Raw genomic sequence first — 19,128 nt, forward strand, 5'->3', positions numbered from 1 at the left:
GCCAGAATCAGATCGAGATTTTGCAGATGTTCCTGGAGATTAGATTATACCTTGTAATATGATTATAAACCAATAAAAGTGATTTGCTTGCCTCTTAAAAGCGCTGTGTGTTGTGAACAAAGGCGTTGCATGAATTCTGATAAGAATGAGAACGGGCTGAGAGGAAGTATAGAAAGTCACGCCTCACTGCTGACATCAACACATATCACAACCTCTTGTTAACATTCTCCAAAACCATTACTAATGCCAAAGCTTCTTTCTTTCACCATAGGATCAAGGCCTCTGCCAAGAACCTTCGCAAACTGCATGCTACCATGTCCTCCCTCCTCACCCCCCCCCCACCCCCTCCTCCCCCTCCTCCCTCATCTTTCTCTGCCGAAGATTTTGCGATCTTCTTCGAGGAAAAAGTGGAGAACATCCGCAGCTCCTTCTCCCAACCCCCACCCATTCCAAATGCTGAATCGAGAACCTCATCCTTCACTCTGTCATCTTTCTCTCCCATTACAAAAGCAGAGACCCTGACACTGGTAACATCGAACCGTCCGACTACATGCCAGCTGGGCCAGCTACCCTCCCCACTCCTCCAAACCATAGCACCAGACATCCTCCCATTCCTAACTGCAACAATCAACTCCTCACTCAACTCGGGGGTGGTCCCCACCTCCCTAAAACAAACCAGAGTCACGCCGCTCGTAAAAAAAACAACCCTTAACCCCACCGTCATAGGCAACTATCATCCTGTCTCTCTTCTCTCCTTCCTTTCTAAAACACTTGAACGTGCTGTATCCAACCAACTTACTGATGATCTCTTACAGAATGACCTCCTAGACCCTAATCAGTCTGGCTTCCGGACTGGCCACTCCACAGAAACGGCCCTCATTGCGGTCACAGGGGCACTTCACTTAGAAAAAGCGAAAGGCCTCTCCTCTGTCCTGATTCTCCTGGACCTGTCGGCAGCCTTCGACACAATCGTCAACCCTCAGATCCTCCTCGCGGCCCTCGCAGGAATGGGAGTGGCTGGCTCTGCGCTGACATGGCTGACATCCTACCTCAATGACCGCTCCTACCAAGTGTCATGGAGAGGGACCCTGTCGGCCACCCGCCCCCTGCCATTGTCCCCCAGGGCTCGGTCCTAGGACCCCTTCTCTTCTCCCTCTACACTAGATCACTGGGTAACATTATCACGTCTCATGGCTTCTCATATCATTGCTATGCCGATGATACTCAACTCTTCCTCTCCTTCCCTCCCTCAGATATCCACGTCTCTGAGCGGATCTCGGCCTGTCTGTCCGACATCTCCGCCTGAATGACGACCAACCACCTCAAACTGAACCTAAGCAAAACAGAATTGCTCCACCTGCCGGCCAAATCCTCCCCCCTGACCGACCTTTCCATCACAGTCGAGAATGCAGCTGTGACCGCGCCCCCGACCGCCAAGAACCTTGGTGTTGTCCTCGATGACCAGTTGAACTTCTCTGCTCACATCGCAGCGACAACCAGAACCTGCAGATTCCTCCTGACCAACGTCAGAAGGATCCGCCCCTTCCTGACAAAAGAAGCCACCCAACTCCTCGTCCAATCAACAGTCATATCCCGCCTCGACTACTGCAACGCACTGCTAGCTGGCCTCCCGGCCACTGCCACCAAGCCTCTTCAACTCATTCAGAACGCAGCGGCCCGCCTGATCTCAAACCTACCGAAGTCGGCCCATGTCACCCCACTTCTTAGGGACCTGCACTGGCTCCCCATTGCCGCACGGATCCGCTTCAAGGCCCTCGACCTGGCATACCGTGCGGCAAAGGGAACAGCTCCTGCCTACCTCCAGTCAATGGTCTCTAACTACACACCCTCAAGACCCCTCCGCTCTCCATCTTCTGGCCGCCTCAGACCCACTCCTATCCGAACTCCGGGAGGGTCATCAAAGAGAAGCCGCCTATTCTCAGTCCTTGCCCCACAATGGTGGAACGAACTGCCCACCAGTTAGGACAGCTGAAACCCGTCCAATCTTTCCATTATCTGAAATAAAAAAAATTCTAACCCTAACTAACCTTACTGTCATGCACTTGTCCTAATAAACTAACCTACACTGTAGCACTCAACACTTTGATGAACATTGTTACTCAGCTGATAGAGTTGTGCCCTTCCTGATGACTTGTCGTACAGAACTTGTGAGTCGCTTTGGATAAAAGCGTTCAGCTAAATGACTAAATGTAAATGTAAATGTGTGTTCTCTTCTATACCAACCCGCGTGTTCTCCTCCACAGACGCCTACACCCTGGCGGAGGTCACCTACGTGTGGACACGGAACGCCTCTCAGTCCGTGGTGGTGGCGGACGACGGCTCACGGCTCAACCAGTATGACCTGCTGGGCCAAACCGTGGGGACGGAGACCATTAAGTCCAGCTCTGGTGAGCTTACCGGCTCTTTGAGCCAACACTGCCGATCTGTATTCCAAGGTTCAAAACAAATATGGGCAAATGTTCTTTTAAATTCTGGGGAGCCTGGGCGCCCCAGTGGCGCACCGCATAGTGCCTCGCACACCTACGCGGCCGTCCCAGGTTCACCTCCCGCTCCCGGGCTGATTTGTCACATGTCCTCCCCACATCCTCTCCCGTTCTCCCTCTCCTCTGTCGGTCTTGTATGGCCAATAAAAAGCTGTAAAAATGCTAAAAGAAATCTTAAAAAAAAATTGGAATTCGCTACCTTCACAGCTAAAATGCATCAGTAGCCGACACAATTTTAAGAAAAAAGTAAAATCATGGCTCCTCGACAATGTCAAGAACTAGATTTTAAAATGCATGAAAATGTTGTCTGATACATTGTTGTCTGTGGCTACGTTTGTACTGCATTTAAAATGTACACATGTCTATGTAGTATGTCAAATTGTTATTTATGGTCATGTTTTGTATTGCTCGTCTGTCTGAGACCAATGGAAATAAGTCTTGACTTTTTTTGTGTAGTATCCTTGACGTTTTTCTGAAATCTTGTATTAAAAAAATAATAATCAAATCAAATCAAATATCGCTACGGTACCGCTATATGTACCGTTCGCACCGCACCGCTTTGCTCGTTTTGTTTCTGCAACGCGTTACGCACACTTCAGGAACTAACCCAGCTGCCAGGAGGAACTAACCCAGCTGCCAGGGGGAACTAACCTGCTGCCAGGAGGAACTAACCAGCTGCCAGGAGGAACTAACCAGCTGCCAGGAGGAACTAACCAGCTGCCAGGAGGAACTAACCAGCTACCAGGAGGAACTAACCCAGCTGCCAGGAGGAACTAACCAGCTGCCAGTAGGAACTAACCAGCTGCCAGGGGGAACTAACCAGCTGCCAGGAGGAACTAAACCAGCGACCAGGAGGAACTAACCAGCTGCCAGGGGGAACTAACCAGCTGCCAGGGGGAACTAACCAGCTGTCAGGAGGAACTAACCAGCTGTCAGGAGGAACTAACCCAGCTGCCAGGAGGAACTAACCAGCTGCCAGGAGGAACTAACCAGCTGCCAGGAGGAACTAACCAGCTGCCAGGGGGAACTAACCCAGCTGCCAGGAGGAACTAACCAGCTGCCAGGAGGAACTAACCCAGCTGCCAGGAGGAACTAACCAGCTGCCAGGAGGAACTAACCCAGCTGCCAGGGGGAACTAACCAGCTGCCAGGAGGAACTAACCCAGCTGCCAGGAGGAACTAACCAGCTGCCAGGAGGAACTAACCAGCTGCCAGGAGGAACTAACCCAGCTACCAGGAGGAACTAACCCAGCTGCCAGGAGGAACTAACCAGCTGCCAGGAGGAACTAACCCAGCTGCCAGGGGGAACTAACCCAGCCTTGCTGTTGGGAGAGAAAGTTACGTCTGCATCCGTTTCACACTTTCTGCTGTTTTGAACGAGCAAAGAGACTGGATATTCTGTAACCCTGTAATGTTTCACTGCCCCGTCCCCCCCCTGTCAAGCCCCCCCTCAAGCCCCCCCCCCCCCCCCCCCCCCCGTCGAGCCCCCCGTAGAGCTCTAGGCGCCGCGGCATCCTTCTCTTTGATTCCTTCGAGGCGAAGGAGGCGGACAAAGAGGAGGGGAGTGGAGTGCTGGATGCCCTCCACACGGCAGGGGGGACGGGGGGCTTGAGGGGGGGGGGGGGGGGGGGGGCTCGATGAGGGGCTCGACGGGGGGGCGAACACATACCACCAAGCTTTCTGCATCCACACAAACTACGCCTTCCTGAGAGAGAGACGGCACAAACAAAGCTGCACGCTCGACACGGTGATCAAAGACGCTTCCTTTTCTCCCAGCGTGTCATCTCAAACCACCGTAGTCTTAAAATACAAGCGGCCCGATCTTGACATGCACTACTATAATAACGGTAGATAAATAAGGATACTGTACTATAAATAAATATCGTTCAATTCTCTGTTGACGCGCTGAAAGCCGCTCTCGGCTGTTGGACCGGTGTCATGTCTGTCTGTTTTGCCTTTGAGGCTGTCGTCGTTCAGTTAGACTCTTTTATTGTGAGCGTGGACTTGTTTACGATCAGACGTCATGATAGTTATTATTATTATTATCGCCGGTGGGATGATCAAGCACAAGGTGTGTCGTGTTGATGTGAAGCAAACACACATACAGGGTTATAACTCTGCTTTATAAGCACAACCATGTTGATTAAGCTCAATATAGTTTGCGTTAATAACTTGTAGGTGTGTGTTAAACTATTTTAATCAACTTGTAGGTTAACTCAACTCAAGTGTATGAATTGATGTAAATAAAACGAAAGTCTTTCTCTGGTCTGCATCCCCTTAACAATTGTGTGTATTGAGCCGTACTGTATTGTACCCATTCTGCAATCTGTTAATAACATTTTCAATCAATCAATCAATCAATCAATCAATCAATCAATCAATCAATCAATCAATCAATCAATCAATCAATCAATCAATCAATCAATGGTCTGTCCCCCCAGGGGAGTACACGGTGATGATGGCCCACTTCCACCTGAAGAGGAAGATCGGGTACTTCGTGATCCAGACGTACCTGCCCTGCATCATGACGGTCATCCTCTCCCAGGTCTCCTTCTGGCTCAACCGGGAGTCGGTCCCGGCCAGGACGGTCTTCGGTGAGTCCTGCCCTTTTGGGTTTCCTTCATTTTCGTCACATGAACATGGTCTGATCAGAAAAAGGGGTTAATCTGTGAGAAAGTCTGGTATAGTCTTGATGAAGTGATATTCCATTAGTCCCACCCCCTGGTGGAGACACAGGAGACGGAGCCCTGCCGGTGTGAAGAAACCGGCCAGAAACCGTGCAGGCTTTGGGGACGGTGAGTTTGATGAAGTCGCTGGACCTTAGGTTGTAATCTCAGAAGGGGAGAGCGAGACAGGGGGCCTTTGTGAGTCTAGAGACGGGGGTATAGGGATGGGGGTATAGGGATGGGGGTCTAGAGACGGGGGGTCTAGAGATTTCTTTTTTTATATATTTAAAAAAAAATTACGTCAACGTTCACACGCACAATATACGCTTACCTAGGATTTGACTTGATTCAACAACAAAGCAGTCGGGGCAATGGCAAGCCGAAAACGGACGAAAGTGTGGTTATTTGAAGTTTGGATTTTTTTCCCCCACAACTGAGGTAGGTAGATTACATTTTCAGAGACTAAAGTACTGAAAAAAGGTACCGATGGGTACCGGTATCGATTCACAGGTACCGGTACCGTATCAGTTCAAATGTGAATGGTACCCATCCCTAACAACCCTGAGCCACCCCAGGCTGTTGAAGTGGGGCTGGTCTAAGTGAGTACGAGTGGGGAGCTGCAGGCCTATCCTAACTAGCTTGTTCTGGGCAGTTTGAAGTCTATTTCTCAAGTTGCTGGGGGCACTGGCATACCATGGGACAAGCAAGCATAGTCAAAATTACACTGAACCAGTGCCCCTTGCAAGTGCTCTAAGAGCTTTCCTCTGGGAGTGTGTTTTCTAAAGTACACCCTAGGTACACCACTGATTTGGTACTGGTGACCACTGAGCGACCTAACTGTACCTTGAACCCTTCCTGGTTTTTCTGTGTCCTTGTAGTAGAAAATAAAATATATTCTGTTTTTCCTAAATGGAGAGACAGTCGGTTTTCTGAAAGCCACTGACTGACATTTCCTAACTCCATGCTAAGTCTGCTTTCAATAACCGTTTTGCTTTTGTTTGACACCATGAGAGCTGAATCATCCGCGCAGGGGGGGCTAGAGAAGGGGGGCTAGAGACAGGGGGCTAGAGAAGGGGGGCTAGAGACAGGGGTCTAGAGACGTGCTTCTGTAATCCATCCTTTCCAAACCCTGCTCTTCATTATTGCTCTCTCTCCGAGCAAGGCCTGCGTTCGACGCATTGAACATGTTTCCACGACGGTCCATCCTGTACTTTACAGCAAGACTAGAAGTGACGTGAAGCAAATAATAGAACATGTTACACTCTTCACTCCTACAGTATAACTCTCTTCACTCCTACAGTATATAACTCTCTTCACTCCTACAGTATAACTCTCTTCACTCCTACAGTATATAACTCTCTTCACTCTCCTACAGTATATAACTCTCTTCACTCCTACAGTATATAACTCTCTTCACTCTCCTACAGTATAACTAATTCATTTCAAACCTTAAAACACTAACTGGACACGTCTTGTTTCTTTGTCAGGAGGTAATTATTGACGCAGGTGATCTTAATCAGTTGATCAACCAAGCCTTGATTTAAAACCAGGTGTGTTCATGTTTACATTCAGTCAAGGGATGTTCGTAACACTTTTATACTCCTTCAATAAACCCACACCCTAACTCACACACTCCCCTGCAATTTATCCTGCCTAGGGATGGGTACCGTTCACATTTGAACCGATACGGTACCGGTACCTGTGAATCGATACCGGTATACCCAACGGTACCTGTTTTTTTCGGTACTTTAGTCTCTAAAAATGTAATCTACCTACATCAGTCGTAAAAATAAAAATCCAAACTTCAAATAACTACACTTTCGACCGTTTTCGGCTTGCCTTTGCCCCGACTGCTTTGTTGTTGAATCAAGTAAAATCCTAGGTAAGCGTATATTGTCCGTGTGAACGTTGACATGAAAAGAAAAAAGGTAAAAAAAAGAAAAAAAAAAAAAAAACTGTATCTCACGTGAATCGATACTCGGTAGTACCGACGTGTTTCGGTAAGTACCTTTAAAAGTACAGAATTCGGTACCCATCCCTAATTTCCCCCCTTGTGTTCTTCTGTCCCCTGTGCCACTCTGTGCTCCATTATATCCTGTAGGTTGCTTCATTGTACTTTAGTAAATAACCCCATGTCTATTGTCCTATGTGCTATATTGTACTTTATCCTACACTATCCGCGTGTTGGCTTACTGTTGTCTTATTGTCTGATTGTACCGTCTTGTCCCGCTGTGCCTTTTTGTATTATGCATTTTTTATGCTTTTTAGACTGTACAGCACTTTGGTTGGCTCTTGAGTTTTTAAACATGCTTTATAAATAGATTACTTGACTTTAAGACTATATTTAAAGGATAACTCCACTTTTTTTTTTAATTAGCTTATTTAACATCTTCCCTGGAGTTAGACAAGAAGATGCATACCTTTTTTGTCTCTGTGCGTGCATTTTAGCTTTGGGAATAGACGCTCCGTTAGCATAGCTTAGCTTCATCACTGGAAGTGGGGGAGGACAGTAGCCTGACGTTCCCTTAGAGTGTATTGCAAGGTCTGACATTGACCAAACTTGATATGCATGACCTTGGTGGGCTCTAGGTCAACTCCTGAAAAGGGGGTCAATGTCAGACCTTGCAATCAAAAGTTAGGGGCGCACTGAAATTATGGCAAGGGTTATTAGCCCCCTAACTTTTGATTGCAAAGTCTGACATTGACCCCCTTTTCAGGAGTTGACCTAGAGCCCACCAAGGTCATGCATATCAAGTTTGGTCAATGTCAGACCTTGCAATACACTCTAAGGGAACGTCAGGCTACTGTCCTCCCCCACTTCCAGTGATGAAGCTAAGCTATGCTAACGGAGCGTCTATTCCCAAAGCTAAAATGCACGCACAGAGACAAAAAAGGTATGCATCTTCTTGTCTAACTCCAGGGAAGATGTTAAATAAGCTCATTTAAAAAAAAAGTGGAGTTATCCTTTAACACAGGGATGCTTCTCGTTGTGTTTCCAAGTCTTCCAGTGCACTAAGTGTGGCCTCGTCACAAGGAAGCTCATTGATTACGGACACAATTTTGTTCCAAGTCAAGAAAACATCACACATCTCATAGCTGTATATGGGAATTCACATAATTTTTTTTATTTAAATCATGAATCCACCCTGTTGATTCTACTTCTTGTCATCATGTGACTGATGGTGGAATTAACTGCCTTGACCTGCGGGTTCATGACCAAATGTCAGCCTCAGTCTAATTGGCTCCTCCAGCTTTCAGTTTGACATTTTTCAAATGTTCCCTTGACTGTCCTTATTGATAATAACTGCTGACAGGCAAACGTTATGTCTCTCGGAGTAGAAAGAATAATAATAAATCGTTTAATTGGCTACTTTGACTAATTATTGACATTCATACAACAACAACAACAACAACAACAACAACAACAATAATAATAATAATAATAATAATAATAATAATAATAATAATAATAATAATAATAATAATAATATAATAATAATAATAATAGTAAAAATAATATAAATAATAAAATAGTTACAACAATAATAATAATAATATTAACAACAAGAATTTCTTTGTAACGTTATTTTCAAAACAAACGATATTACACAATATTCACCATTGATACATAATAACAGTGGCAGTCATTTTGGCATCCAGACTTGTACTCCACAATAACCACGTGTAACTATGGTAACCATGCCAACTGTATCTGCGTCTCCCCCTAATGTGCAGGTCAGAGGTCAAGTCAAACACGTGTACCATTCGTGCTGCTCGCAGGGATGTCAAAGGTCATGCACTGTCCGTCCTGTTCAATAAGAACAATCAATACATTCAATAAATCATTCATGTCTGGCAGGAGTCTGTTGCCACGGAGCTGAGAGCTGTGGAGGATGAGTAATAATAAATTATTGATATTGTGAACAGATGACTATTTACTGCAAGGCGATGTGTCAGGGACAGCTGTGTTGGTGTGTGTGTGTGTCTGTGTGCGTGTGTGCGTGTGTGTGTGTGTGCGTGTGTGTGTGTGCGTGTGTGTGTGTGTGTGTGTGTGTGTGTGTGTGTGTGTGTGTGTGTGTGTGTGTGTGTGTGTGTGTGTGTGTGTGTGTGTGTGTGTGTGTGTGTAAGCTACCTCCTTATGCTACATCATTACTGGTTACATTACATCTGTCTATCTCTTCTCTCTCTCTCTCTCTCTCTCTCTCTCTCTCTCTCCTCTCTCTCTCTCTCTCTCTCTCTCTCTCGCTCTCGCTCTCTCTAAAATAGATTCTGTTTTTCCTAAATGGAGAGACAGTCGATTTTCTGAAAGCCACTGACTGACATTTCCTAACTCTATGCTAAGTCTGCTTTCAAAAACCGGTTTGCTTTTGTTGACACCATGAGAGCTGAATCATCCGCATAGGGGGGCTAGAGACAGGGGGTCTAGAGAAGGGGGGCTAGAAACCTCTCTCTCTCTCTCTCTCTCCTCTCTCTCTCTCTCTCTCTCTCTCTCTCTCTCTCTCTCTCTCTCTCTCTCTCTCTCTCTCTCTCTCTCTCTCTCTCTCTCTCTCTCTCTCTCTCTCACATCACATCAACACCCCAGTAGGAGCCTCTTGCTCTGGTCCCACCCTCCATAGCCCCCCCCCCCCCCTCTCCACCCCCTCCTGGGCTAAGCTGTCAAGTTAGGAATGACAACTTGTTGAGGTCTAGGCTACTGGTTGCCATGGCAACTAGGCATCTCGCACAAGTCTCATATCCCCTGCTGTGAGAGACAGATTAGGTCATCATTGCAGGTACGTTAGCTGGCAATTTGGAATCATTTAGTGGGTATTTTGTGTTCTTGGGCAGCCCTCGATCATCAGCACTTTGAGAAGCCCTGATTTAGATGCATGGACCTCAGCAGCCCCTCCTGACTCGTGGCGGTGTTGTCGAGGTTAGTTCAATGCCTGCAGTGTTAAGCTGTTTGGAGATTAAGTTAAGCAGGTATAAACGGACCAATATAAAGCAGGGACACACCGTCAGCTAACCAGTTAAAAAATCGCTGCCAGAGCCCATCTCAGAGTTGCATGATTGCTATATTTCATCTTTCGAAATTAAACCGAGAACGTTTTGGGATGAATTGTGTCCAAGTGTAATTTGTCATTGCTATAGGTGTGTGTGTGTGGGGGGGGGGGGGATGACAGGACACTCAAGAGTTATTTGAATGCAACCAGCGTCTCTATGGAGGACAGAGATGGCCAGTGCGTCTCTATGGAGGACAGAGATGGCCAGCGTCGTCTCTATGGAGGACAGAGATGGCCAGCGGGTCTCTATGGAGGACAGGATGGCCAGCGGGTCTCTATGGAGGACAGAGATGGCCAGCGGGTCTCTATGGAGGACAGAGATGGCCAGCGTGTCTCTATGGAGGACAGAGATGGCCAGCGGGTCTCTATGGAGGACAGAGATGGCCAGCGGGTCTCTATGGAGGACAGAGATGGCCAGCGTGTCTCTATGGAGGACAGAGATGGCCAGCGTGTCTCTATGGGGGACAGAGATGGCCAGCGTGTCTCTATGGAGGACAGAGATGGCCAGCGTGTCTCTATGGAGGACAGAGATGGCCAGCGTGTCTCTATGGAGGACAGAGATGGCCAGCGCGTCTCTATGGAGGACAGAGATGGCCAGCGTGTCTCTATGGAGGACAGAGATGGCCAGTGTGTCTCTATGGAGGACAGAGATGGTCAGCGTGTCTCTATGGAGGACAGAGATGGCCAGCGTGTCTCTATGGAGGACAGAGATGGCCAGTGTGTCTCTATGGAGGACAGAGATGGTCAGCGTGTCTCTATGGAGGACAGAGATGGCCAGCGTCTCTATGGAGGACAGAGATGGCCAGCGTCTCTATGGAGGACAGAGATGGCCAGCGTCTCTATTTTGTACAAATTTTTAACACATTTTGTACACATTTTGTACACATTTGGTACACATTTGGTACACATTTTAAACACATTTTGTACACATTTTGTACACTTTTTTTACAAATGTTTTACACATTTTGAACACATTTATACCATCAAGGACTGAACGTTGTCTTTGATCTGAAGGACTTGTTGAAGCACACATTTCACTGACCAGCCAGAAAAATACTCCTGCGTTGTCTTATTTCACAGTTTGTGTTATAATAGTAGTATAGTATAATATTAGTATAATAGTAGTATAGTATAATATTAGTAGTGTAGTATAATATTAGTATAATAGTAGTATATAATACTAATAATAATATCTTAAATTTATATAGCGCCTTTTAGGAGACCCAATACGCTTAGGATAGGGGACAGGGAACAACGTAACAAAATAATAATCAAAAGGAAAGAAAGAAAGAAAACGAAAGAAAAAAGGGGAAATCAGGCAGAGTAATTTACAAATTTGGTGAAGAGGTGGGTTTGAGTTGGGATTTGAAGGAGTGCAGGGACAGAGATGGACATCATGTATTAGTGGTGCTGGTGTGGTTGTCATTAACCCTTTCACAACCACACTACTACTACTAGAAGGTTTAAAGCAGCTGTTAGCAGCCACAGCTCTACTCACTGTGCTGATCCATCACTAACGTGACGGATGTGTTGAGATGCGTGTCACGTCTTGATTATAACCTGAGGGGGGGGGGGGGGGGGGGGGCGGAGGCCTTCTGCTGAGGGCTGTAGTCTATATCTAGTGCAGATCTGTGCAATTCGTATATTTGAGTCGATTTAGAAGTGTGGATTTTGTTAAGTAGAATATTGCCTTGTTATTATAGTATGGTGTTTTGACAGTATCTGTGTATCTGTGTGGGTATGGATGTTACTGTATCTATGGGTACTCCGTACTGGGTCATCATTTCCATTGGCTAAATTATCTTCACGCTGGTTATCTTCCTGTCTATATAATACTGATGGCACCGCTGGTTATATATACTGATGAATGAATGAAAACTTTATTTAACAGATTGCAGAATGGGTACAATACAGTACGGCTCAATACATACAATTGTTAAGGGGATGCAGACCTGAGAAAGACGTTTGTCTTGTTTCCATCAGGGTCCCCCATTTTCAATTCATATAGACATTTATGACATACACAACATACATGACATTTATGGCATAGGGACATATAGGTATTTAGTACTGATACATTTGTGACATAAACGGTATTCAAATATACAGTACTGTTACCCCTAGATCCTGACAGAGTATATACATATGATGGTTATATATATACTGATGGTTATATATACTGATGGTTATATATACTGATGACAGTGCTGGTTATATATACTGATGGTTATATATATACTGATGGTTATATATACTGATGGTTATATATACTGATGACAGCGCTGGTTATATACTGATGGTTATATATACTGATGACAGTGCTGGTTATATATACTGATGGTTATATATACTGATGACAGTGCTGGTTATATATACTGATGGTTATATATACTGATGACAGTGCTGGTTATATATACTGATGGTTATATATACTGATGGTTATATATACTGATGGTTATATATACTGATGACAGTGCTGGTTATATATACTGATGGTTATATATATACTGATGGTTATATATACTGATGGTTATATATATACTGATGGTTATATATACTGATGGTTATATATACTGATGACAGTGCTGGTTATATATACTGATGGTTATATATACTGATGGTTATATATACAGATGGCACCATGAGTCGTGGGGGAACGATTTATATTTTTCTCAGAATGAAGCGGAAGATTACAAACACAACACTGATCCTTGAGGAGGTGGAGGTGTGTGTGTGTGTGTGTGTGCGTGTGTGTGTGTGTGTGTGTGTGTGTTTGTGTGTGTAGTAGTGCAGTGACATCAAAAGGAAAACACATTATCCTCTCAGAGTGTGGGAGTGATGTGATAGGGTGGACTATCATTATGTGCTCCAGAGAGAGAGAGAGAGAGAGGGAGAGAGAGAGAGAGAGAGAGAGAGAGATAGAGAGAGAGAGAGAGAGAGAGAGAGAGGGAGAGGGGGAGAGAGAGAAGAAATGGGGAGAGAGTGGGGGAGAGGGAGAGAGAAAGAGAGAGAGCAGAGAGAGACAGAAAGAGAAAGAAAGAGAGAGAGAGAGACGGCAGACTGAGAAGGGGACATGAGCACAGCCTTGCTATTGAAAAGGGGAGGCACAGGAAAACCTGGCTTCCTGCAGAGCAAAGGCTGTGCTGTCATTGCATCCTCAGTGAGCCTGAAACTGAGTGGCACTTCCTCACCAACTGTGAAAAATATAAATATATTAGAGAAACACATTCAATTAATAACAAAAGGTTTCTTACACTACCAGATACAGAAAAACGTCAGTCCTACTAGGGGAAGACTCAACAAGCTGTGAGCTAGCAGCAGCCTATGTTGCTGCCTGCCATAGACTGAGGGACAGTGAGTGACAGTCACCTGACACGTTTATGCTGTAACATTTGATGTTTTTATTTTATGATGATAATTTGTATGTACTTTGACATTGATATCTGTTTTGTAATCCATGTTTATGTTAATATTAATCATTTGCTTCAGCAACATGTACAAGTTACATCGTGCCAATAAAGCCATTTGAATTTAATTGTATTTTAATGGAGAGAGAGAGAGAGAGAGAGAGAGAAGAGAGAGGGGAGAGAGAGAGAGAGAGAGAGAGAGAGAGAGAGAGAGAGAGAGAGAGAGAGAGAGAGAGAGAGAGAGAGAGAGAGAGAGAGAGAGAGAGAGAGAGAGAGAGAGAGAGAGAGAGAGCTCTTCAAATCACATGTTGTTTACACTTGAACACAAAGCCCACATGTCTCCATGCGGCTCATTGTGAGACACGGCCTTTGTTCCTGCTGTCTGTCTGTTTCTTTATTTCTTTATTTCAGATCCCCATTAGTCACTGCCTCAGCAGCGACTATTCTTCCTGGGGTCTGGATCCAAACATATAAAATTAAACAAGAATAATCAATAAAACAACATAAAAACAAACCAAATATCAATAAAACACCAATAAATATACAAACAATTATAGAACATTAAACCAATCAAATCAGACATACAAACAAATATGTATGCCACATTTCTAATATAGAACAATAACAAATATCAATAAAACAACAAATATCAATAAAACACAACAAATACATCTCAGAGAAAACTAAAACGTGCTCAAAACAGCACAACATTCCATACACTCATACTCTAATACTCCTCATAACCACTAGACAAACACATTCCAAAACAACACATAACCCAACACAAGAACCCATTCATTAGACACAGATTAGACCCAACCAAAATCAATCTCTTTCTGCATTACAGCCACTCGTGTTCCCTGCTGTCTGCCTGTTCCCTGCTGTCTGTCTGTCCCTGCTGTCTGTTTGATTGATTGATTGATTGAAAAGTTTATTAACAGATTGCAGAATGGGTACAGTACAGTACAGCTCAATACATACAATTGTTGTCTGTTCCCTGAAGCCACTGAGACACTGTTCTCATTGTTATTCATATCGTATATATCTCTGAGATAACGCCCTCCCTCACAACCACCTTGGGGAAATGAGATCAACGCCGGCGGTAACCTCTCTGTCGGGGTTAAAGGTCACATCATATTCTACTTCTTCAGTTAATACACATCTCTGAGGTCCCAACACCTGTCTTTCAAGTTTTCTTTAGCTGATTATACATTCCAGCACTGTAGCCTCTCTCTCTGTGTCTGTAGCCTCTCTCTCTGTGTCTGTAGCCTCTCTCTCTGTGTCTGTAGCCTCTCTCTCTGTGTCTGTAGCCTCTCTCTCTTCTGTGTCTGTAGCCTCTCTCTGTGTCTGTAGCCTCTCTCTCTGTGTCTGTAGCCTCTCTCTCTGTGTCTGTAGCCTCTCTCTCTGTGTCTGTAGCCTCTCTCTCTGTGTCTGTAGCCTCTCTCTCTGTGTGTCTGTAGCCTCTCTCTCTGTGTCTGTAGCCTCTCTCTGTGTCTGTAGCCTCTCTCTGTGTCTGTAGCCTCTCTCTGTGTGTCTGTAGCCTCTCTCTGTGTGTCTGTAGCCTCTCTCTCTGTGTCTGTAGCCTCTCTCTGTGTCTGTAGCCTCTCTCTCTGTGTGTCTGTAGCCTCTCTCTGTGTCTGTAGCCTCTCTCTGTGTGTCTGTAGCCTCTCTCTCTGTGTCTGTAGCCTCTCTCTGTGTGTCTGTAGCCTCTCTCTCTGTGTCTGTAGCCTCTCTCTGTGTCTGTAGCCTCTCTCTGTGTCTGTAGCCTCTCTCTCTCTGTCTGTAGCCTCTCTCTCTGTGTCTGTAGCCTCTCTCTCTGTGTCTGTAGCCTCTCTCTGTGTGTCTGTAGCCTCTCTATCTGTGTCTGTAGCCTCTCTCTCTGTGTCTGTAGCCTCTCTCTCTGTGTCTGTAGCCTCTCTCTGTGTCTGTAGCCTCTCTCTCTGTGTCTGTAGCCTCTCTCTCTGTGTCTGTAGCCTCTCTCTGTGTCTGTAGCCTCTCTCTCTGTGTCTGTAGCCTCTCTCTCTGTGTCTGTAGTCTCTCTCTCTCTGTGTCTGTAGCCTCTCTCTCTGTGTCTGTAGCCTCTCTCTGTGTCTGTAGCCTCTCTCTCTGTGTCTGTAGCCTCTCTCTCTGTGTCTGTAGCCTCTCTCTCTGTGTCTGTAGCCTCTCCCTCTGTGTCTGTAGCCTCTCTCTGTGTCTGTAGCCTCTCTCTCTGTGTCTGTAGCCTCTCTCAGTGTCTGTAGCCTCTCTCTCTGTGTCTGTAGCCTCTCTCTCTGTGTCTGTAGCCTCTCTCTCTGTGTCTGTAGCCTCTCTCTCTGTGTCTGTAGCCTCTCTCTCTGTGTCTGTAGTCTCTCTCTCTGTGTCTGTAGCCTCTCTCTGTGTCTGTAGCCTCTCTCTCTGTGTCTGTAGCCTCTCTCTCTGTGTCTGTAGCCTCTCTCTCTGTGTCTGTAGCCTCTCTCTGTGTCTGTAGCCTCTCTCTCTGTGTCTGTAGCCTCTCTCTCTCTGTGTCTGTAGCCTCTCTCTCTGTGTCTGTAGCCTCTCTCTCTGTGTCTGTAGCCTCTCTCTCTCTGTGTGTCTGTAGCCTCTCTCTCTGTGTCTGTAGCCTCTCTCTGTGTCTGTAGCCTCTCTCTCTGTGTCTGTAGCCTCTCTCTGTGTCTGTAGCCTCTCTCTCTGTGTGTCTGTAGCCTCTCTCTCTGTGTCTGTAGCCTCTCTCTCTGTGTCTGTAGCCTCTCTCTCTGTGTCTGTAGCCTCTCTCTCTGTGTCTGTAGCCTCTCTCTCTGTGTCTGTAGCCTCTCTCTCTGTGTCTGTAGCCTCTCTCTCTGTGTCTGTAGCCTCTCTCTGTGTCTGTAGCCTCTCTCTCTGTGTCTGTAGCCTCTCTCTCTCTCTGTGTCTGTAGCCTCTCTCTCTCTGTGTCTGTAGCCTCTCTCTCTGTGTCTGTAGCCTCTCTCTCTCTGTGTGTCTGTAGCCTCTCTCTGTGTCTGTAGCCTCTCTCTGTGTCTGAAGCCTCTCTCTGTGTCTGTAGCCTCTCTCTGTGTCTGTAGCCTCTCTCTGTGTCTGTAGCCTCTCTCTCTGTGTCTGTAGCCTCTCTCTCTCTGTGTCTGTAGCCTCTCTCTGTGTCTGTAGCCTCTCTCTCTGTGTCTGTAGCCTCTCTCTCTGTGTCTGTAGCCTCTCTCTGTGTCTGTAGCCTCTCTCTCTGTGTCTGTAGCCTCTCTCTCTCTGTGTCTGTAGCCTCTCTCTCTGTGTCTGTAGCCTCTCTCTCTGTGTCTGTAGCCTCTCTCTGTGTCTGTAGCCTCTCTCTCTCTGTGTCTCTAGCCTCTCTCTCTGTGTCTGTAGCCTCTCTCTCTCTGTGTCTCTAGCCTCTCTCTGTGTCTGTAGCCTCTCTCTCTCTGTGTCTGTAGCCTCTCTCTCTGTGTCTGTAGCCTCTCTCTCTCTGTGTCTGTAGCCTCTCTGTGTGTCTGTAGCCTCTCTCTCTCTCTGTGTCTGTAGCCTCTCTCTGTGTCTGAAGCCCACCTCCAATTGTGCGTTCGGCTGAACGGGCCACTCTCTGTAACCACGGAAACTAACCATGACCAGGGTCTAACGAACACGACCCGAGTCTAACTAATGTGCCCGGAGTCTAACTAACGAGACCAGGGTCTAACTAGCCAGGGTCTAACTAACCAGGGTCTAACTAACCAGGGTCTAACTAACGAGACCAGGGTCTAACTAACCAGGGTCTAACTTACCAGGGTCTAACTTACCAGGGTCTAACTAACGAGACCAGGGTCTAACTAACCAGGGTCTAACTAACAAGACCAGGGTCTAACTAACCAGGAACCTTCAGAACACAAACAGGCCTTTTCTCCACACGTTCAGGACACAAACAGGTCTTTTCTCCACAAGTTCAGAACACAAACAGGTCTTTTCTCCACACGTTCAGGACACAGACAGGTCTTCTCTCCACACGTTCAGGACACAGACAGGCCTTTTCTCCACACGTTCAGGACACAGACAGGCCTTCTCTCCACACCGTTAATTCGCCCCCATGGAGCAACATCCTACATAAACGCTGCTACGAGTGCCCCCCCCCCCCCATATACGTGTGTGTGGGTTTTAAAGCTGAAACAAAAGCAGTTTGTAAGATTAAAATCCCCCCTGGGCCACTGGCTTTACCTCCACTCTGAATCACAGCCACGGAGAGAGAGAGAGAGCACACGAGACTGAGGGGCACGAGAGGGGATCCATTATTCATTATTCATTATTCCATTATTCAGTGCATGCTTTACCAACTGTTCGCCTGTTTTACTGCAACACTACTATCACCGACATCTAAGAAGGGAGATCCCCCCCTTGAACGGCCCTTATATATATTTTTTTATTGATCTTTTCCCCCCTCCATTTTCCTCCGATTTTCTCCCATCCCAATGTTAGTCGTATGCCAATTCCCAGTCCCTTCCTGGTCGCTGCGCACTTACCCCCCACAGTCAGATCCTCTTGAACAGTCCTTCTAAGGTTTCTCTCCTCCACATTGCCTGTGGTGCACTTTTTCCTATTGCTATAGGTTTTAGTGAGTTTTTCCTTACCTTCGCATGGGGCATGTCTGGGGAGTGTTGCATTCATTCATTTTAAATTGTTTGGACTTTATATGGTGTTTTGTTTTGTTCTTGATTTATTGTGATGTTTCTTCTCGGCCCATGGGGACATTAACGTGTGTTGTCGGGCCTTACAAATACATTTGATTTGATTTGATTATTCAGGACGTTAAAAACATTATCCCATTATTCCATAATCCATTATTCAGGACAATGTTAACCAGCGTTCATCTCGCTGGATGGTCCTCACTGGCCTCACTGGCCTCCAACACCAGGGTTTATCTCGCTGGATGGTCCTCACTGGCCTCACTGGCCTCCAACACCAGGGTTCATCTCGCTGGATGGTCCTCACTGGCCTCACTGGCCTCCAACACCAGGGTTCATCTCGCTGGATGGTCCTCACTGGCCTCACTGGCCTCCAACACCAGGGTTCATCTCGCTGGATGGTCCTCACTGGCCTCACTGGCCTCCAACACCAGGGTTCATCTCGCGGGATGGTCCTCACTGGCCTCACTGGCCTCCAACACCAGGGTTCATCTTGCTGGATGGTCCTCACTGGCCTCACTGGCCTCCAACACCAGGGTTCATCTCGCTGGATGGTCCAGGGTGGATGATCTCCTCGTGAGATCTCTCTCTCTCTTCTTGTTAGGGTTGAAATGATCATGATCTCAAAATGAAGGTGGCCAAATCTCAGCTTCAGCTTTACTGCTGACAGATCGCGTGTTGTACTTTGTAACGGAAATGAAGTAATGCTGATAATTAGATCTTGCTTGAAACCCCATATAGGTCTTTGGGAAGTGTCGTTCGGAAAAAATTCCAACGCTCATCGAAAGCTATCGGTGTCCTCTTCAAAATGGCCTCTTCAAAAAACTACAATTCCCGACATTCAAATTTTCCAAAATGGTCGACTTTCGCGAACTACACGACACCAAAACGAAAACG

At 46.3% G+C, this 19,128-nt stretch overlaps 1 protein-coding gene across 1 annotated transcript in view; it reads left to right on the forward strand.

Moving 5' to 3' along the window:
• Positions 1–19,128, forward strand: part of gabra2a (gamma-aminobutyric acid type A receptor subunit alpha2a) — a gene marked incomplete at both ends in the record, with an annotated part of 35,976 nt that overhangs the window by 7,846 nt on the left and 9,002 nt on the right. Inside the window, 2 exon segments of the mRNA XM_084309804.1 lie at positions 2,265–2,408; positions 4,945–5,097. Of these exon segments, the coding sequence (XP_084165930.1) occupies positions 2,265–2,408; positions 4,945–5,097 (297 nt within the window).

Source organism: Notolepis coatsorum, assembly GCF_963971535.1.
Source record: "Notolepis coatsorum genome assembly, chromosome: 3".
Taxonomy (NCBI): domain Eukaryota; kingdom Metazoa; phylum Chordata; class Actinopteri; order Aulopiformes; family Paralepididae; genus Notolepis; species Notolepis coatsorum.